Here is a 20,534-nt window from a genome sequence, read left to right on the forward strand (position 1 = left end):
GAGCTGTAGCTTTTTGCCTCAAGTCTCAACCCACAGGTTGCTGCTTTCTCTGGGTGCTGTGGGCGCGCACAGTGTCACGAGCTGTGTGAATAATCAATATCTCAGTGTTGACAAGTCTTTCCGAGACATATCAAGAACATGAGTTCTAACCAGATGTTCTAACATTATTTTTATCATCCATTGTCAAACATCACCTACACACCACTGACATCAAACTGGCACAGGATCAAAACATGCCACTCATAACTCACTGCACGCACACACACACACACACACACACACACGCGCGCGCACGCACGCACGCACGCACGCACGCACACACACACACACACACACACACACACACACACACACACACACACACACACACACAGAGGAAACCCCCTCACAGCATTACCATACAAACACTTCACTTCTCACCCTGGTGCAGAGTTTGACTTCTCTGCCACTTCTACCTACATCATCATACGTAAAGGATTTAGGGGACAGAGGAAGCCTGGCCCATTCCCAAACAAACAAATAAACCATCACTCTCCTGCTGAGCTGTGAGCCGAGCCCCACAGCAGGCAGCCGCTGAATGAAAAGCACCACAGCAGGCAGAGGTGTGATAATGGAAATGGGAAGGGGGCTGAACCATATTGTGTGACTCATAATGGATCTGTGTGAGAGCAGTGGATTCAAGTCCAGACTCTTTTGTTGGCATTAAAGACGGTTAACTGCTATTTTGAGGAAGTTTTAAGCCATTTGTTTTACAAGAACTCTCCACCAGTTTAAGCTCTGCAAATTATTTGGGAATTAGTGAGGACAGGGTAGAAAGATGCTTTTTGGAGAAAAGCCTGTGAGGTCTGAGTGTTTTACATGATGTAAATCAGAATCTTAAATTATTTTACTAGATCATGTATGATTACCAGATGTTATCTAGCTGGAGAATAAGCACATAATTGTGCATGAATCCAAAGCAAAAATTAGATTTTTTGATGTATATTTATCAGATGATAATTTGAGCTAAAGGAGAGTGCAGCATAAAAAACTAGTAAGTTAGTTGACATGCTAGCAGACCAGACACTGAATTGTCCATTCCTGAAAGATTTATTCTTGTGATTTTAGTCTTTGAGAGGAAAATCCTAATTGTTAAAAGTCATTTTTAAGAACTAGGATTTGTCAATAGTTTGTTTTTTTGTAAGGTTTCAACATTACCCTGAGAAATTTCATCAAGCATCTCTCACCTAAGGAAAGTTCACTTAAAATCCCTAAAAGACAATGACTCGCTTGAGAAATACCGTATAGAAACGTCTACAACCGTAGATCAATAATTTGGCATCATAGTTAACTTATATGCTTACTTATTATGTGTCGATCGCTTTAAAACACTTTTGCTGTCTATAGTTCAGTGGGATTAATCATCAACACTAGGAAACATGTCCCTCCTTAGATCAAGCATCTCTGGGTCACTGTCCCATTTTCTTTTTGCAATCGCAGACCCGTCCCAGCTGTTACTTTCTTTATACAGGCCATGCTGAGCTGCAGCTGCGTGAACCTTACCTTCTGTAACCTGCAGAGCCGCTGCCAGCCAGCACAGCAGCATGGTAAGACACCATCTAAGAAGACACATCAGACACATAATGAAAGTTGCATTTGGAGAAATTCTGCATAGACTTAAAAAAAAAAAGAAAGTTAAAACACACTGCAAAAAAGTTCATGACATCGATTTAAAATTCCAGCTGAAATGTAATAGCAGAAATCTAGCAGTGTATAGAAGAAATGAACAGGTCTGCTCTGAGAAATGCTTTTATAATTTCAATAATAATAATAATAATAATAAAAATGCAGAAAATGTTGAGGTAAGATATAAATAACAGCTTCTTACCGCTGAGACATTTCAGTAAATACGCAAATCCAGCTTTGGAAGTAAACTCCAAGTACATGTGTGAGGCAAACTTTGTGGTCCCTCTGCCTGACTGTGCAGACCTGAAGTCACAGTGCTGCTCTCTCTCCCTCCCTCTCTCCCTCTCTCTCTCTCAGCACAAAGACTCCCTCAGTTCTGTCTCTGACTCTTAGGACCCACACAGTTGGGAAATTTGACTCGCTTGAAGGAAAAAAACGTACTCTTTAGACCTTCTTTGTTAACCTGCTGGTTGAGACAATTTCCTTTGATTGATAATAACGTGATGGGCTGTTATTTAAAGTTAAACGCATCTACCAGTGAATCGACTTTCTATGTACAATACTGTTTAGAGTGCTTTCATTCATTGTACCTGCAGGGATATATTTGTATCATTGAAGTGAAAGAAATCCTGTAATGCTTCCTAATGAAAGAGTGACACAATGACGAAGTCAGAGAACATGGCCGGAGCTTCCTGGTTGTCCTGGGTCAAAGATTTGTTGTTGGTCACCCAGTGATCCTCACTTCCCCCATCCCCTGTTTCATTCTGTACACACTCACCCTGAGAGATCACTTTACTGCCTTTCTCCTATAAAGTAACTTTGTACTGACCTGTGTGTCAGATATAGTTGATGGTAATTCAATAAACACCTACAATATAACAACCAAGGCTTTTCTGTGATACGGGAAGTTTTGGTGCCACCTCAGAGGAAAATGACGATACTAATAATGTGTGTACACTAGCCTCTCCATGGTTCATGGAGAGGCTTCATCATCCAATCAAATAGTTTAATTAAAATGAAAAAAGAACAGGATTCTGCTTAACAATGAGCAGATGTTTGCACCTCTAAAAAGGTACCAATTATGAGATTAACGTGTGCAGCCTTAGGCTAAATGAGACAAAGCCTAATTTCTAAGAAATTAGAAAACAAAGAACACGTTTAATGTTTAAATAAAGAAGACAGAGGATTTAACCACAGAATTGATATATTAAAAAAGAACAAATCAATATTCGATCAAGTGCAGTAGTTTAAAATAGCAGAGCTTGACCGTTTTAATCTCCTCTTAGACATTCTTTCTCAAGCTAGCAGAATGAAAGGATAACAGGTCAACAAGGTCAAAGGGAATCTGTGGAATAATCATGTCATGATGTTAACACCCCGGCATCACCAGATTCTGGAAGGATAATGTCTGTGAGAACAAGAAAAGTTACATTCTTGCTCACTGCATCATCTTATACTGAGAAAATGCCCTTCCTAAGACACTTGTGCTATTTATACTCTTTCTGTCTATCTATATATCTATCTAGACTCCTAGGTAGGAGAAATCTGTTCTTACTGCCTTTCAAGTTTAATAAAGGCCGGTAATGTTTGGGTTAAATTATTCATTTGAGATGGTTGGGTGGGTCCAGGTTGTACAAATTAGCATGTAGTAAAGGTCATACATTTCTTGTATCAGATGTGCATTTTTTAAACTAATTTTTCCACTCTCAGAAGGTGTCACTCTGCTGTACAATCACAACACACGTTTTCATTCTTTTTCTCAGAGTTTGAATGGCACACAGAGGGCTCTGTCACTTGAATGTAAATCCATATGGGCTTTCGATTGCTTTCCACAAGTATCTGAGAGAAATGTCAAGTTTAATATCGGCGAAAAGGTCTGTTATGTCTTCTAGCTATTTGCTAGCCTTTCCTATCGGATGGCACTGGGCAGGAAGTATATCATGTGTTTTAAGAACTTTTTTCTCCTGAAAACAATAGCTCGCTGAGGCAGAAAACGATGCTTAGAAGTGCAGTGAGACAGCTGTAGGAGGGGGTCAATTTTCAATGTTCACTCAACTTGTACAAAAGCTTAATAAACAATGTCTATGCTGAGCAACAGATAGGTGGCATTTCATCTCATTTTACACAAACAGACACTATTATTAAGTGCCAAAATCAGTATTTGACGTAATATCAGTGAAATATGAATGCACCTTGTTACTCATGCTAGCTAGCAGTAGCATTAGCTGATGACTCAGCAGCTTTTCCTTTTATATTGATTCCCTCAGTTCCAGAAAACCAGCAGGGTGATAACCAAAGACTATTTTTTATCACCAGCTTAAGTCTCTTTTCAGGTACCTTGCAGCTGCCTGGGGTATACTCTACCTCTCATTCAGTCACAGTTGGAATAGACTCTAGCCCAACAGCAGTCCTGATATGGATAAACAGAAGAAAATGATGGAACGAAGTCTAATTTTTCATTTATTATATGTCTCATATGTGGGTTCATTACTGTAGACTGCAGTCCATGTAATCTTAACGAAAAAACGAGATGCTGAAAGTCCAAGATTTGCAAAAATAGAATCCTCTGTGAACCCATCGTTTACCCATTTTAGTATTTCATGAGCTTTGGGGATTGTTTCACACACTGACACTTGAGGTCATCGTGGTTTTATGTGGATTGTGGCCAGCAGACAAGACTCTCATTGGGGCAACAATAAAGTGTCAAATTAGGTTAACGGTTCTGAAGGGACAGCCTGCACTTTAAAAGGAGCAAGGGTTATGGACAGCAGACTGCGTAACAGAGTTGTAATTCAGATGGTGATCAGAGCATCAGACTGGGCAGGTCGTTATTGTTGCTCTGTGCGTGCTGACCCAGCTAACCACTCTCTGGGAAAAACAGGAAGCCATTTATCCAGGGCCAAGATGGGCTCTGTTGTTTTGTGAGCCAGTGATGATTTTAGAACTAAATTAATTTTTGGAAACTGAGCCTGAGAGGCTTACGTAAGAGACTCTCAGTACTACTCTCCTCTGGGTCAGACAAGAACTCAATACATCTGGCCAGAGAATATCACCTTGGTCACCACTCAGTTTTTTTTAAACTATATATTTATTGTTTTTTTTTTCTTCATTTAAACATGAAGTAACACAGACAGGGTCGACGTAAATAAGAAAATATATTAGAAAAAAAAGTTATATCATCGGGGAGAAAATTTTGATATTTGGTTGCCAATTCAGAGTTATATATACACAAAAAGAATATCTTATTAATACAAATGTTATAAAGAAATAACACAGGAGTCTACAGTCATTTCTCTGTGAAAGCATTTCCATTTCTCCCAATATTGTTCATATTTTTCTGAAAATAGTCTCAAAGAGAAGGTTAGTCGTTCCATAGTGTGAATTTCATGTATTATTTCTGTCCAGTCCGAAACATTTGGTGCTTCCTCATTCAGCCATTTGCGTGTAATAGCTTTCTTGCTGGCAGCCAGTATCTGTAGCCGGTATCTATCCTGTTTCTTTAGTCTGTTTGGTATATTGCCTAAATAAAAAACACAGAAACTCCCTTCAAGCTGGGACCCAATTATCTGTTTAGTGTGTGCAATCACAGCTGACCAGTAGGGAGAGATTTTAGGACATTCCCAAAAGATATGGAAGTGGCCTGCTGAAGTCTATCCACATCTCCTCCAATATTTCCCTTGGTCAACATTTTTGCTTTGGTGTTCTTTAATCTTAGGTGTAATAAAAAACCTCATAGTGTTCTTCCAAGTGAATTCTCTCCATAGTTCGGAGCTGGAAGTAGTGGCTATAGTTTTACATATATTAGACCAATCTTCTTCTTCAGCTCTATTCCGGCCTCTTTCTTCCATCTAAATTCAATATACGTGGTAGACAATTTCCTTTCTGTTTGTAGTGTTGAGTATATCATAGACATTTTTTTTTTTTTTAGCACTTTCCCTTTACATATGTTTATAAAGATTTGGACTAAAGACCACCACTCAGTTTGATACAATAATATAAAACTTTGAAGAGGATAAAATATTTACTGTTGGCACGCATTTCAAGTGTTTTGTAACAAAAGGCAGAAATTGAGAGGAGTAGAATGTCATCAGAGACATCACAATGGTCTATATCTGGCTGACTACTACTTTAGTTTCGTTTCCTTTACATACCGTCTTCCTGCTTCCTGCCCTTTGTCTCTGTGTGTTTATAGATATGTTTTATGTGATTGTTATGGGAGGTTCCTTCCAAGTCTTTACAAACACTTCACATTGAGGATAAGCTCATTTTGAGGGTCACAAGCAGTCTAAGCAGAGATTTCAAGTCTTCCCTCCTCCCTCTCGCTAGCCGCTGTCCCCAGGTCCCTACCGAGGCATTCCAGGGCCAGCCGAGCGGCATAATCCCTCCAGTCTGTCTTAGGTTTGGGGTTTCCTGTCAGTAGGATATGTACAAAACACCTCAGCTTTGGAGGCATCAAGAAACCAACCATCTCAATCGGTTCCTTTCACCACAGAGGTGCACAGGCTATTTGACATTTACTGTAGACACAAATTAATTATTGTTGTTTTGCTGTCACACATCATTTTGTCCAGGTCCATATCCATTGTTGTGCCTTGTTTTTCCCCCCTTTATAGTGTACTGGTACCTTAATGCTTATTACCTTTACCAAAGAAAATTAGCACAGAACATATTGCCATAAATAATCAGACATGACAACTTCATTATTATACAGACTTTAAGTTATATTTGTTTTTTGCTAAATAACATCCTAAAAAGAGATGAATCAGTACTAACCTATGATGAAAACAACAACAACACTACTATAGAGACTCCATATTGCATCCTTTGCCACTAGCTGTAGTGGCGTCTAAGGAAAGAGCTCACAGACTAACATTATGACAACATACAAAAACTCAGTCAAACTCATCAATAATTAAAATGTCCTGAAACGTTGAAACCAGCAAATCATCTGTATCATTTTCACTCTATTACATCTTCATTATGCTTGGCACATTCCCATCTGTGGCAACAAAAACAGTAATGGCCTAGTGTGTTACGAGCAGCATACGTTTGTTCATGGTCATCAACACATTATTCCACATTTGATATTCTTTCACAATATTGGCTAAAAAACATGTTCAACTCATTTAATCATCCCAAAGTAAAACATTTGTTACAATGAAGTGTCACAACTGGCACGGAAATAAATAATAAAGATCACAAAGGAAATATCATTGAATGTTATTGCCAAACGCAAAAGTATTCCTATAAAAGTCATTGCTGTGATCTTTAGGGTACTCTGTAAAAGGACAGTTTCCACTATATCTGCATGTCTCAGTGAAACCAACGATTGCACTAAAGGCAACAAAAACAAGCTGCAGTTCATGTTTTTTCATCTGGAGGAGTTGGAGTGGTGGAGCCCCTAGTGGTCTGTCTGTAGTCAATCCTCTTCACTTCCAGACTCTGCACTAAGCTGAGGCTGTGCTGTATGCAGAGTCCCTTGTTGTCCAAATGTGGCACTCTTCTCTTCGTCAGTCATCCAGGTTATTGTAATCTAAGGAGGTTGGAAATACTGGACTTCTTAAAAAACAAAGTCTGTTGTCACTGTCCCACCTTAAAGCCTTTGTGTCCAAACATGGTTCGTTTAAAGTACACGTCCAAAAAAATAGGAACCTCTTTGCGCTAGGAGTAGATAGTAATGACCTCCCGACCTCCTCCCCGAACCAAAAGTACACGGTCTAGACCTTCCATTAAAACTTCCAGGAACTCCATATCTGAGACACACATTCTGGTTAAGGGGGTTATGCACTACTATTAGACTCAATATGCTTTATTATTTTCTTACCAGGATGAATCAGTAAATGCCACTTCAATATCTTTATTCTAAGTATCGGGTTTTTAGGTCTGATGTCATTAGCAGTTTCCAGGTCCAAACTCCACTTCAGGTCCCAAAGTCAAACGAACAGTGCAGCATCACTGAGAGCTAAAAACTGTCTAAATTCTTTCATCTTTAATAAAATGATCAGCGTTGCTGCTTTACCAGGTGTAGTAATTAATTTTAACATCCAGGCATCCATGAAAACAGAATTTATTAAATTTAATGGCGTTAGAAGTTAGCAGGAAGTTAGCTCGCTAGTTTCCACCCAAACATGATATAGCATGTTCTGAATGAGATTTCTGAAAAAATTAAACGTACAGCTCTGCTGTCACTTCCAACATAAATGAAGACAGAAAAACTAAACAGCAGTAATGTTTGTAGGGTTACTGAAGTTGGGCTAGCTGTTTTATAATGTGCTACATTAGCATAATCTAAACACATTATCACAGTGAAGCTGGAGGATGAACGCTAATGTTTTTCCACTTAACAAAAATTAACATGAATGCTCCACAAATGCAATTGCATTTCTTTTAGGGGCTTGTTCAGATTAAATAAAACAAGATACAAAGCATTAAAACATGTTAAAAACACAACAGCCTTAATAAACGCAAAGTAGTCTGGACCCGGAAGCCGGGTTCATACGTCGTCACTTAAAGACTGGATAGAACTGCTGTTATAGTTGGATAGCTTAGCTTAACTTAGCTTAGAACTGGGGCAAAGAATTAACATTGGTCCAAAATGTAAAAAATAACCCAAAATTCAACCTGGAGTTACGAAGATATGGAAACATTAAGGATTTACTTTGTTTTTTATAAGACTGCTTAGAGTCCTATTAAAACGTTTTCACAACAGCATCTTAGTTTTTATGTTCAGTTTTAGTGTGGTTTAATTAATGACATTAACTGAGTCAATATGCTTTAAAATGCTTCTAGGAGGATTTTTTTAACCTTTGGAAGAAGACACGATTGTTGACTATCTATCCATGCTTAGTTAAGCTAGCTGACTCTAGCATACAAACATGACAGTGCTATTAGGGCTGGGCCATATCATACCGTTCACGGTAATACCGGTATAATGTTGGGCAACGACAAGAAATTGAAATATCGCGATAGAATTTGGGTAAAACGCGTGTGCCTATGTTTTCATACGCACATGGCGGAAAAAGCATGCCGGCGGCGACGGAGAATGAGGAGGGCGAAAGCGGATCGTTGAATGAAGCGGATGAACCAGAAGTGGTTGGTAAAAATGCTGCAGCTTCAGTGGTGTGGAACTGGTTTAGCTTTCGACCGTCAGATACACAACAAAGCACTATTTTTGGTAGCGCATGCTAGCGGGTCATCGTTACTACCGTGTTTTTTGGAAAATACGGCACACTTAAAATCAATCCTTTGATTTTTCTGAAAATCGACAGAGCACCTTATAATCCCGTGTGCCTTATGTATGAACTCTGGTTGTGTTTACTGACCTCGAAACGATTTTATGTGGCGCTCGAAAATCTGTCAAATGTTTTAGGACGATTTTGCTAAGCTACGAACCCGCACCGCTTGATGGATTGTCGGAGCATTACCGCTTTTGCAGGCAGGAGTCTCGCGGAGTGATACGTACTGTGCTTCAACATAATATTACCGTATTGTGTGTGTGTGTCTGGTCGTTAAGTGATGACGTGACGAATCCTACTTCCGGGTCTAAAGTAGTCTGCGTTTAATATGGCTTTTGTGTTGTTAACATGTTTAATGTTTTGTATTTTCTTCTATTTAATCTCAAAAAGCTCCTAAAACAGTCAGTGATCACTGTTGACCTCCCTCAGCTTTTATTACCGCTAATCATTTATTTAAGCTCAGTCTTTAAAACCTTAGGATGTAACTACAGCCCAGCCCATGCAGCAGTATATGAATGACTAACCTCGTATTGTGGATGGATTATCTCAGTTGTTCTCCTGGCTGAAGTTTGGTCCTTTTACAGCATCCTGCCATGCGATTACATTTGTTCCTGACCGAGAACACTCACAGTAACTTTTATCGAGTGGAAAAAAGTTAGCTTGTTTATATTACGCTAACATAGCTGTGTCGCTAGCGGTCACGTAGCACATCATTATATACCAGCTAGCCCAACTTCAGTAACCCTACAAACGTCACTGCTGTTTAGTTTTCTGTCTTCATTTATGCTGGAAGTGATAACAGAGCTGTACGTTTTAATTTGTTTCCAAAACCCCGCAGTCAGGACATGCTATATTGTATTTAGATGGAAGCTAGCGAGCTAACTTCCTGCTAACTTCTAACTCCGTTAAATGTCATAAATTCCGTTTTCATGGATGCCTGGATGTTAAACTCAATTGTTACACCTGGTAGAGCAGAACGCTGATCATTTTATTAAAGATGAAAGACTTTAGACAGTTTTTCAACTCTCAGTAATGCCATAGTGATCGTTTGATATATGGACCTGCAGCGGAGTTTAGGTCCAGACACGGCTAGTGACGTCAGACTTAACAACCGGATAACCTCTTTTTAAGTTTTGTGGATATTATACATGGTTATGCTGAGGATATGTTGGCCAGTTTCCACTGGAAATGCCTTTTGGTTAAACTATCAGCAAGGAATTTGCACTGTTACGTTTTTATATAACTTTAATGCACATAAAAAACAGCTGCTTATTTTTGCACTAATAAAGTTGTGGAGTTGTAAAGTATTTTGTCTAGTGTCAATTATATCGTCAGTTATATCATTATCGCAAATTTTCAAATGTATAGCTTGATAAATATTTTTGGTCATATCGCTCTGCTCTAAGTGCTATGACTAATCTCATATTAATAGCAAGAAAGTGGGTGTCTAAATATCAAACAGTTTATCTACTGTGGTTGACTAAATGACTGAACAACTCACAGACTGAAAGAAAAATCCAGTTAAGGGCTTAATACTGCTGGTACTTTGAAAAAGGATACAGTTGTCATCCCCTTTCTTGTTCTTTGGTGGGCCCGGCATGTTCAGCAAGACGAGCTCCGAGTTACAGGATTTCTTCACCACCACCTCGTTCAGTTTCACCGCTGTGTGCATCCTCCGCACATTAGAGTGGTTGCTATGTTTAACCAGAGACATTAACAAGGTCTTTAATTTAACAAAAAATCATGCAACACAGTCAATCATCTTCTAAAGTATGCTATACTATCATTCATCTGTCCACTCAAGTGCAGTATAAAAGATTGGGGATGACAATGAAGGATGCAAATGCAGATGGATGCAGTTTCCCTTGTGATAAAAGCACGAGCTTTTTGTCTCATCACGTATGCATGCATGAACTAGTTAATTGCTTTTCTACCAGCATGCCAACAGAGATTATTTCACACGTGAAAAAGTTCAAGCACATGCAGCCAAGAAGTGAAAGTTACTTACAGATTCTCCCACTCACTAGAGGATAGAGGATGGGGGATAGAGGATGGGGGACACACATCCAACATTAATAGCAAAATATAGCCTCTAAATATTCAGAGATTGTATTTAAATCATCACGCTGTCACTCCAGGAATCCCTCCTGCAACATTTTGAGTAAATTTGCAATGCCACTTTCTTGCAATATATATTCTAAATTCTGTTTATGTATGTGTCAAAAGTGTGAGGCAGCATACTTAGCTCTACTTACGGTTTCATGTTGAACATGTCTTTCACTGCCATGTTTTCTTTGTGTTTGTTCCTCTCATTCTGCAGTTTGTCTTTGGTCCAGGTCATGTGGACACGATCAGAAGTGGCGCCAGCAGCCTTGTCATTCGCTGCAGAATGAGATGCTGTGTTCCGGTCGTGAATCAGCTGAGCCTGAACAGACGGTGACATGATATAAAGTCTTATTAGTTCCGTGATCTTCACCCTTAATCTTTCATTAGGAGAGCTGATACTGAATACCACAGCTTTTCAGGAAATGGAGACATTCTAATATGGAAAGAAAAAATGATGAGAAGAAATGTCTGACATGACAGCAGTCAAGCGATATGTTTAAGAGCATAAAGTACATGCAGACTCAAAGAATCACATGAATGAAGAAAAGCCTCAGCTTCCCTCATGTGATGGTAACACTTCTATATATGACTAAATTATTAAAAACCTGCAAATTCATATGTGCAAAACCTTCTGCATATTCTTTTGCAGGACTTGTTTTTACATTTTTAAAAGTGGTTCTCTTTGACTCAAGTCTCCACCTGCATCTGGGACCCCATGCAGACACCTTTGGACTAGGCACGCGCTTCCAAACTGCCTCAATGATTCCCATCACCAGCAGGGCAGACTCTGACCCTGTGGACCTTTCTGCAGCCTTTGGCACTGATTCTCACACCATTCTTCTCTCTCACCCCTGGCTGGCTTTCTTGGCCTCACTGGTACTGAACTCTCACAGTTTCAGTCCTACTTTTCCAACTGAACACAGCTTGTCACCTTAGGAGACTCTTGCTCCACCTCTATTCCAGTTAACCATGGGGTGCCTCAAGGCTCTGTGCTTGGACCCCTTCTCTTCACCATCTACATGCTCCCTCATGGGCAGTGGTGCCATGGTTTCTGTTTCCATTCTTATGCTGACAACACACAGCTGTCAGTGCTAAACTCTCCACAATCAAAGCTCCTTGACCAAACGTCTGCATGAAATTACAACATGGATTTTAACTACCTAGCTCAAAAGCAATAGCACTGTGCTTTTGCTTGTGGCCATCAAGACCCTGCTCCAGAAGAATGGAGCTCTTCATCGACATGGGTGATCCCCCCCATCTCAGCAACCCCTGGACTCAATTTAATTTCAATTTAATTTATATAGCACGTAATCACAACAACAGTTGTGGCACTTTATAATGTTATAATGTTCTACACTTTTATTCCAGGGTTATTATAAATCTGTCACCAAAGCAGCTTTTCTTCGTCTAATGAACATTTCTTGACTTTGGTCATCGCTCACTGACTCTTTGGCGCTATCTGGCTGCAATGGAGTCCCATTTGGGATCCCCAACATATCACTCCACATAAAGCTCAACTGGCTCCTGGTCACGTCACGCATCATTTACAAGTTGCTTCTGCTCATTTATAAATCCTGTTAATGACCTGGGCCCTCAGTACCTGTCTGGCCACCCATACATGCAGCCTTGGATGATGTGATCCTCAGCCATGGGGCTCTTTTCTGTCCCTCGCACCAACCTCCATATCTTCTTTAAAACTCCCATCCGTTCTTCAAAACTCACCTCTTCTTTAATTTCTAGATTTTTTATTATTGTTTTAATAAAGTGTCGTTGAGTTTCTTGAAAGGTGCTGAACAAATCTATATTGTAGTAGTAAATTGTATCTATAAAGCACTAAATTACAAAAATAGCTGGCCCGAGGTGCTTTATATTGTACGGTAAAATTACAATAAGAGAGAAAAAGAGAAAACCTCAACAATCACTGCTCCTATGTACAAGCGCTTGGCAAGAGACAAGAAACAGGACCGATGTTAAAACAAATAAGCTTCATGCAGAACCCTGGACACGCTCTCTTACCTATAGGTAAAATGTGTCGTTCCAGCTCTCCAGTGCAAAAATGCATGCATGATAGGGGGAAAAAATGATGGTGCATGATGCAAAACTAGTGACATTATTCTTTGTGTCAGACCTGCACATGTATAAGGCAACTGACCGCTCATTGAGAGTTCCACATCTTAAAATCTGAAGATGGGCACAAATCAAAAGATGAAGATTTGGGAGGAAATAGTCATGACTGATATTTTGGTGCCTGCCGCTCAGGGAGGACTTTGTGTCCCCCTAGCGGCTGTTTTTGGTTTCTGACACTCTGTTAGCAACATCCTGGAGGGTGAACAGCCGAAACAAGCTCATGCATACACTTAACAAATGAGTTAATTCAGAGCACTGTCTAAAGCATTCCGGCGGTTATGAATAGATTAGGATGGTAAAGATGATGAATGGGATAGAGCGACGGCTCCAGGGTTGTTTGTTTGGTCTAGTTGCCATGGCTACCTCATCCTCTGGAATGCACTGAGAGTAGAGGGGCGGGGCGTCGGCACTCGAACACTTCTTCCTCTTTATGGAGGCACGCGATACATCCGTGATGCTCTGAATCTGAGCCCATCGTCCATTCACAACGCAGTGATTAGGGGGAAAAGGTCAAAGGTCAAGAACAGCAGAACAGACCGTGAAGACTTTTGCAACACCTTAATATTTAAGCAGTTTTTCCTAAATCCTGTCATTATAAAAATATTAATTATTGTTGATATGTTTGTTTTAACAAATCCATCATATGACCATCATAAAAGTCTTGCAGGAAAACATTAAAATATGCCAAAATAATCAGCTTATACATCGCTTTACAATCATTTGAAAAACGTTAAGGATGTCCAGTATGTGTCCCTTTACCTCTCTCTCCCTCTCTGTGCGGGACAGCTGCATCTGTTTGAGCATTTGAGATCTCTGCTCCATCACCAGCGTCTTCTCATAGGTGAAAGCTGAGATATCACTGTCATGCTACAGGGAGAGAGAGCATCTGCAAATTCAGTATGAGTAGGTATGGAACTATTATCATATTAAGTAATCTAATGCAGATTTAAAAGTGAATTAAAAGTGTAGACAGTCTCACCATCTCCACTACCTCCACCACTGCATTTAGACGCAGTTGGTAGAGAAACATCTGGAGATCTTTCTTCATCTGAATGGAGTTGTCATCCATCTGTGCCACAGTGAAGATTCGCATTTTGCACTTCCTCCATACCTAAACAGAAAAAGTTATTATAACCAACCACCCAGAGCAACACGCCCATCTTTTATCCAGCTCAATTAATAGGCCACCTGAGTGCAGCACGAAAGATTAAAGACCTGCTTTTATTATTTTATTATGACTGAAGGCCGGCAGGCTCTGCATCAATATTAAACTGTGTGACATTAGAACAGGGGTGGGCAACTCCAGGCCCCGAGGGCCGGTGTCCCTGCAGGTTTTAGATGTGTCCTTGAACCAACACAGCTGATTTAAATGGATAAATTAGCTCCTCAACATGTTCTGAAGTTCTCCAGAGGCCTGGTAACGAACTAATCATGTGATTCAGGTGTGTTGACCCAAGGTGTGATCTAAAACCTTCAGGACACCGGCCCTCGAGGCCTGGGATTGCCCACCCCCCGCATTAGAAGCTGTTAGCAAAAGATCTTGATTTGCAAACAGGTCAACGGCTATTTACTACAAATCTTTGGGGAAAATGTTTAAAGGTTAAAAGAAGAGTAATTTTAATTTTGGTTGAAGTTGATTAAATGTAGTCCCATATGGTAATTGTCAAGTCAGAACCTACGGGACTGAGAAATGCAGCCACCTTCGAGGCGCAGTTCCCCACATGACCACTTGAGGCTGATTCCAAAAGCGACTTGATCATGATCTTTTTAACTCTCATGTTAAAGTGCAAACTTTAGCCTTGTAACTTACATGTTTACAGCCTGGTACCAACATGGTTTTGGTCTCCATAAATAACAAAACACATTCACAACAACATGCATGTGGTGATGTGTTTGTAAGATTTCCCCCTTTTGGGCATTCCTATGGCTTAAAGTCAGGGGTGTGGCCGTTTTGATTGACAGGTTCAGCTTCCTCAAGAACTGAACTCAAGACTTTATTTGTGATGTTCAGAACACTTGGTATCGCTGCTGTGTGATGAAGGATGTACAAAAGTCTAGTGAGGGCACTTTTTGCATTTGTATGTTGCTTAGCATTAATTAGCAGATATGGAAGCAGCTTGATAACGAAGCTTGCTAGTATTAGCCAGTAAGTTAGCATACACTCATTTCAAAAGGAAACTTCTGGCTGGAAGACAGCAGCCACAATGCTAACGGTGAGAACATTGAGACAAATTTTAACGGTGTATATAAATGCACTCTATTCATCCTGCTTACTGTGGCAATTTATATAATTATTGATTTTTATCTTACTTTGGAGTCCTTGTTTTTTCTTGAACGGTTCATATTTAAATTCAACTAAAGAATCTTAAAGTAAAAAGATAATTTAGGCAACACAAACAAAGACACACCTTGTGCTGACTAAGTAAGAAAGGCAGAAGCATGAGCAGTCCACCATCATGTACGATCCACCACACATCAACGGTGCCCTCCTTCAGACGCTCCTGGTTAGCAGGGAAATGGTCGATGTTCTTGGCTACGAGCAGAGCCTGATGTGCCGAAGTCGTCTCTCTAACGGTTTCTGCAGGGAGAGAAAAAAGATGTTCCTGAGCCCCGTCCAAAATCTCTAACCTTGTGCGTAAATATGGCGGCCCTAAACACCAGAAATTATGAAAACACCAGCAAACAGAAAAATGCAGCAAAGGCACATAAAACCTGGAAGAAAAAGAAGAGAAATAAAACACAAAGGAAGTAGAAAAACCAAAATCTCACAACACACAGAAGTGTTTTTGGGAACACATTACTGTGACGAAGCAGCTGTGGAAGTGACACACACCCAAACATGTGAAGTACTTTTGCAGCATTTTTCTATTTGTTGGGGTTTTTCTTAAACTGCAGTCCATTTGAACTCTCAGGGCCACCGTAAATCTGTAAAACCATAAAATCCTGGCGCGCAACAATACTTGTGATTATCGCTTAATTTGTCATCTGCATCTGCAGGACATCTGGACTAAAAACATCTGTAATCTACTCGGTAATATGTGATTACATGTCTGTGTGGTCATAATAGAAGAAATGTAAAAAACAATACAGTAAATGTCAAATGCTGATATTTTTGGCATTAATATTTTTGTAATGACATCTTTTCTATTTCTTTACAATAAGAATGTTGCTATAACGTTAGCACGCCATTAAGGACGGGTTTTGTCCTCTTAGTGAAGTGAAGGGCTCATTAAAAGAAATGCAGTTCTGTAAATTGTTGTCCACAGTATTTAAGTAGTTATGGATTAGCAAATGATTGATCTCAGTTATTACAGCTTTTGAAGCCTTTTGACATGTTGCCTCATCAGAAAGCCTTTTGTAATTTTCTCAGTATTGCAGTGTTGTCACACAAAACCCTTCTGTTGAGTTTACCTATAAAGTTTCTCCTTACGGAGGAGTCCCGGTCCTGTTTCCAGCCTGTTGGCCAGGCCATCAGCACGGCATTGTGCTTCATTCCCCCCAGTCCAGCTGACTGAATGAGTATGGAGAAACCATCTCGCAGGCTGGACGACACCACGACGTGAGAGAAACCCTTTGTCTTCTCCGCAGCCATGGCTGCTTTCAAGTTCTGCCGGAAGCAAGCAAGGAAAAGAAAGGAACCGTTTTAGGTGCTGAGTGGTGTGCAATATTTTGATTCATTCACAGCTTCGGCAACATGTTGGTTCATATTCGAGCGAACATATAGAGCAGGAAAACAAACGTAATTACAAAAGTAAGAGACACATGGAAGAAGGTTAAACGCAAACATTAGCATGTACAGTGAAGTCATGGCTAGCCGATGAGAGCGAACGATTGAACAAACTGAGAAACCTGCTCTCCTTTCTTGGCCTCGTCCCCTCGGGTCATGTATGTCCCCTCCAGGACGGAGCAGACGATGGTCAGCCCCTTCCCCGCTTTGAGCTGCGTGGCGAAGGACAGGAGACGAGGGTGTGTCACCTCCAGGTCTGAGTTCAGTTTACACAACACCAGCAGCTGAGGCCTGAAGACAGAGCCAAAAATACAAACGTCTAGCAGCAAACAACCGAAAAACAATCAAAGTAATTTTTCTGAATGAATACCAGTCTGTCTGCAGACAACTGTAGTTCTTTAGAGGACAAGATGATAAAAAATGTAATGACTGTCAGTGACAATGAGGCTGCAGCTTAACTGTTCAAGATTTGAAATCAGATTCAGAAAAATAACTGTGCCGAGGTAAAGGTGATGTCATATTGTTCAACATTTGTTCAACAGCCCAAATCTGAATATTCAGTAGATTAAATGTAGAGCAGCAGATTTCTCTGCCAATCTCTGAGTTTAAGAAGAACGTGTTTGTGATTTCTAAGTGATTAAATATAGACCAATCATTATTTGTTGCCTCTAATTAAAATACTCTATTGTGAGAGAAGTGTTTTTGCACTCACCTCCAGTTTTTGGTGTGTAGCGGTGCCTCCTCTAGCCGGATGAGAGCGTAGCGTGCTGCATTTAAGGACAGACCTCTGATTCCATCTCCCCACTCCTTCACTGCCCTGCACCACCATTAAAACTGTTTTACTACATCTCAACAAACAAGAACTCATTTTGATTTTCAGAAAAAGGTGTTGTTGGGATGGGAGCGTATGTGGCTCTAAAACTTGTAGAAACCTTTTCACCACCTGATGGCATCCTTCCAGTTGTGTAAGCTGCCAATTCCTTGCACACTAATGCATCTGCATAACATTAGAGATGCAGGCTTTTGAAAAGAGTGCTGGTAACAGGCCAGCTCATTCCTCTCCTCTTTAAATCGGCGAGTACAGCGCCCGTGTTTTTCAATTTTAATATTTTTATTCATCTGGCCACAGAAGATTTTATATTTGGCCCAGTGAACATGGCGGTTATCGGTCATATTCTTTGCAAGAAAGAGCTTTAACCTGCATTTGTGGATGGCACAGCAAACTGTGTTGACAGAAATGTTTTCTGGAACGGTTCCTGAGCCCATGCGCTGCTTTTCAGTGACATAATATTGTCTGTTTTTCATGCAGTGCCAACTCAGACCCTTTTTGGCCTTGTCTTGTGCACACAGATATCCAGATTCTCTGAATCTTTTAATGATATCATGTACTGTGTATGATAAGATAGTTTGCATTTCTGAAATTGTTCCACATTTTGTCAATTTGTCACAGTTCTTTGAAGACTGGCAAACCTTAGCCTCTCTTTACTTTTGAAAAGCTCAGCCGCCCTAAAACGATTGTTGTGTATCAGTTTGTTTCTGACCATACCTTCTTGCCTGCACCTGGTTTAAACGCTGAATTGATCTCATCACCTGAAACTTACCCTTTGTATTCAATGTATTTGTAGATACAGCCGGCTATCACTATGACGACCAGAGCGTAGATCCAGGAGGAGATGAACATGAGGGAGAGACAAAGACTCATCCCTAAGAAGGACAGAGTCCTACAGGAAACAAGCAGTGTCATCATTACTGTTACACTCAGAGATAAGAGAGTTTTCTAGGACATGCTCTTACCAGTGATAGAACTTAAAGCGAGGTCTCCAATTGGGGGTGCAGAGCAAAGTCTGGACAGCACAGGCCAGGTTGACAAACAGATAGCACATGAGGAAAAACCTGAGAAGACCAGTGATTAGTATGAAATGTAAAGACATTAACAAATTCAGTGACAAAAAGAGGGAAAAAAGCACATACATGGAGAGGATGGGGGCTACATGATCCAGAGAGGCAATAAGGATTCCTATCTCGCAGATCCCAACAGTCAGCAGCAGAGCCCAGGTGGGCTCACCGTTAGCCTTCCCATGACCAAAGACCTGAGAAAGAGAGATCCAAAGGACAGAGGTTTGATGTAGTACTTATTTTTATCAAGGTCAAAACGGCACGCCTTTCTAACTCCTGTGTGAGAATTTGCAGCTTTTCTCTCATTTATTAGGTTAGAAACTGAAAAAACATTTTGAGAAAAACATAAAATGAAACAGATTAAATACACAACCCAAACATGCTTCCTTAAAACTCTGGGAAGCTGCGACGGGTATAATGTAACCAGTCCTTTAACAATTTATGAATGAAACAATCAGTTCAGAAGACTTTGTGAAAAAGAAGGAAATCTTTTAAACAATCATTTAAAAATGAGAAAGTAGACCAAACATTTTTACAGTACACATTCATAAGTTATGACTACCTCTGCCGTTGGCTTTTAAACGGTAAAAAAGCACAATAATGAAGCACGAAAGGAAGCTGCGTGTGCACTTTCAAGATAAAAATGAAAAAGGAATAGGTGTTTTTCAAAAGAGGTGATCTTCCACTAACCTGTAAGAAAGGAATGATGCCGTCGCGAGCAATGGCCTGCAACAGCCGGGGGGCACCTGTAAGGCTTTGCAGTCCCGCCCCGCAGCAGGAAAAAAATGAGCCAATCACAATCACCCACGGTGATGGCCAGGCCAGAATGCTGATGACAGGTTTCGTCTTTACTGAGAAACCAAACCTGAAGCATACATACGCTTTATTAAACAGCAATCGCAATGATAAAAATGCATTATGAGACGTTCTGAAAAAACAAAGCACCTGCTTTTCCAAACATTTAAACATTCTTACTTGTCTCTCAGGACCACTCCTTCAATACAGGCTCCAAACAAGACCACAAAGGAGATATCTGACCAGGAAGTTAAGATGAAAACACTGGGACAATTTACATCAACAGCCTGTGACAATATCAATCTGCTGCTCTTCACCCACAGCTGGTGCATAAATATCACCTCATTTAGAAGCAGCGTGAATCTGGGAATCATCAACATTTTCTTCCCTCAATTCGTTTAATATTAGTAATGATAATAAGAAGACAAAGAACGCCCTGAATTGCGTAAGCCGTTAAGACAACTAATGGAAACAAATAAGTAATTATAAAGTCAACAAAAAGTGCTTACAGAATAAAACAGAGAACAACGTGGAAACAAAAGAAATCTAAAAAACAGTAAATATATGAAAATAATGAATAATAATGAAAGTAAGAGATGTTTGGATCCTCGCTGGATGTCAAACCTTTCTCAACTTTTTAGTCAAAGTAATAAGTCATAGTGCATGACCCATTACATCTCAGTTATCATCACACCTGAGGAAACCGGGCTTTCTGCCTTTCTCCTCAGACACTAGTGTTTCAGTTTCTTCAGCTGCTCTTGTAACGTAGTAACAGTGTCACCTCCGTCTCCACTGCACCTCGAGATAAATAGGTTCCCTAATGCTGACCAACAGGGATTATTAGTGGAAACAGTGGATTTACTTTAAACGACTTCTTAATCTCAGCTAAAAATGAGACCAAGAAGACAAGAAGTGGTGTCCCCCCAAACCAAACCTCAAGCGTGCCTTTACACTTGAACACTCGTGTGAACAAGCAATTAACC

At 40.2% G+C, this 20,534-nt stretch overlaps 2 protein-coding genes across 4 annotated transcripts in view; both read right to left on the minus strand.

The window, feature by feature from the left end:
• Window positions 1–1,926, minus strand: part of col15a1b (collagen, type XV, alpha 1b) — a 59,218-nt gene extending 57,292 nt beyond the window's left edge. The window contains exons 1-2 of the mRNA XM_085377674.1: window positions 1,868–1,926; window positions 1,543–1,598 (exon numbers count right to left, since the gene is read on the minus strand). Of these exons, the coding sequence (XP_085233800.1) occupies window positions 1,543–1,598; window positions 1,868–1,878 (67 nt within the window). The 5' untranslated portion in view covers window positions 1,879–1,926. The remainder of the gene's footprint in view (window positions 1–1,542; window positions 1,599–1,867) is intronic.
• Window positions 1,927–6,906: 4,980 nt separating this feature from the next.
• Window positions 6,907–20,534, minus strand: part of LOC146614176 (solute carrier family 12 member 7-like) — a 40,916-nt gene continuing 27,288 nt past the window's right edge. For 2 of the 3 annotated variants that reach the window (XM_085378739.1, XM_085378738.1), the window contains exons 12-26: window positions 19,732–19,789; window positions 19,447–19,621; window positions 18,832–18,950; window positions 18,655–18,753; window positions 18,462–18,581; window positions 17,573–17,677; window positions 16,983–17,151; window positions 16,545–16,740; window positions 15,542–15,711; window positions 14,113–14,244; window positions 13,893–14,000; window positions 11,156–11,325; window positions 10,909–10,923; window positions 10,461–10,594; window positions 6,907–7,418 (exon numbers count right to left, since the gene is read on the minus strand). In XM_085378739.1, coding sequence (XP_085234865.1) covers window positions 7,327–7,418; window positions 10,461–10,594; window positions 10,909–10,923; window positions 11,156–11,325; window positions 13,893–14,000; window positions 14,113–14,244; window positions 15,542–15,711; window positions 16,545–16,740; window positions 16,983–17,151; window positions 17,573–17,677; window positions 18,462–18,581; window positions 18,655–18,753; window positions 18,832–18,950; window positions 19,447–19,621; window positions 19,732–19,789 — 1,862 coding nt within the window. In that variant the 3' untranslated portion in view covers window positions 6,907–7,326. Of the gene's footprint in view, window positions 7,419–10,460; window positions 10,595–10,908; window positions 10,924–11,155; window positions 11,326–13,496; window positions 13,599–13,892; window positions 14,001–14,112; window positions 14,245–15,541; window positions 15,712–16,544; window positions 16,741–16,982; window positions 17,152–17,572; window positions 17,678–18,461; window positions 18,582–18,654; window positions 18,754–18,831; window positions 18,951–19,446; window positions 19,622–19,731; window positions 19,790–20,534 lie in introns of all 3 variants that reach the window. The other variant, XM_085378737.1, reaches the window with a different exon arrangement.

This window comes from Diplotaxodon limnothrissa, linkage group LG18 (assembly GCF_057381915.1).
Source record: "Diplotaxodon limnothrissa isolate DT_005_m linkage group LG18, D_limnothrissa_male_GT1.1, whole genome shotgun sequence".
NCBI lineage: Eukaryota > Metazoa > Chordata > Actinopteri > Cichliformes > Cichlidae > Diplotaxodon > Diplotaxodon limnothrissa.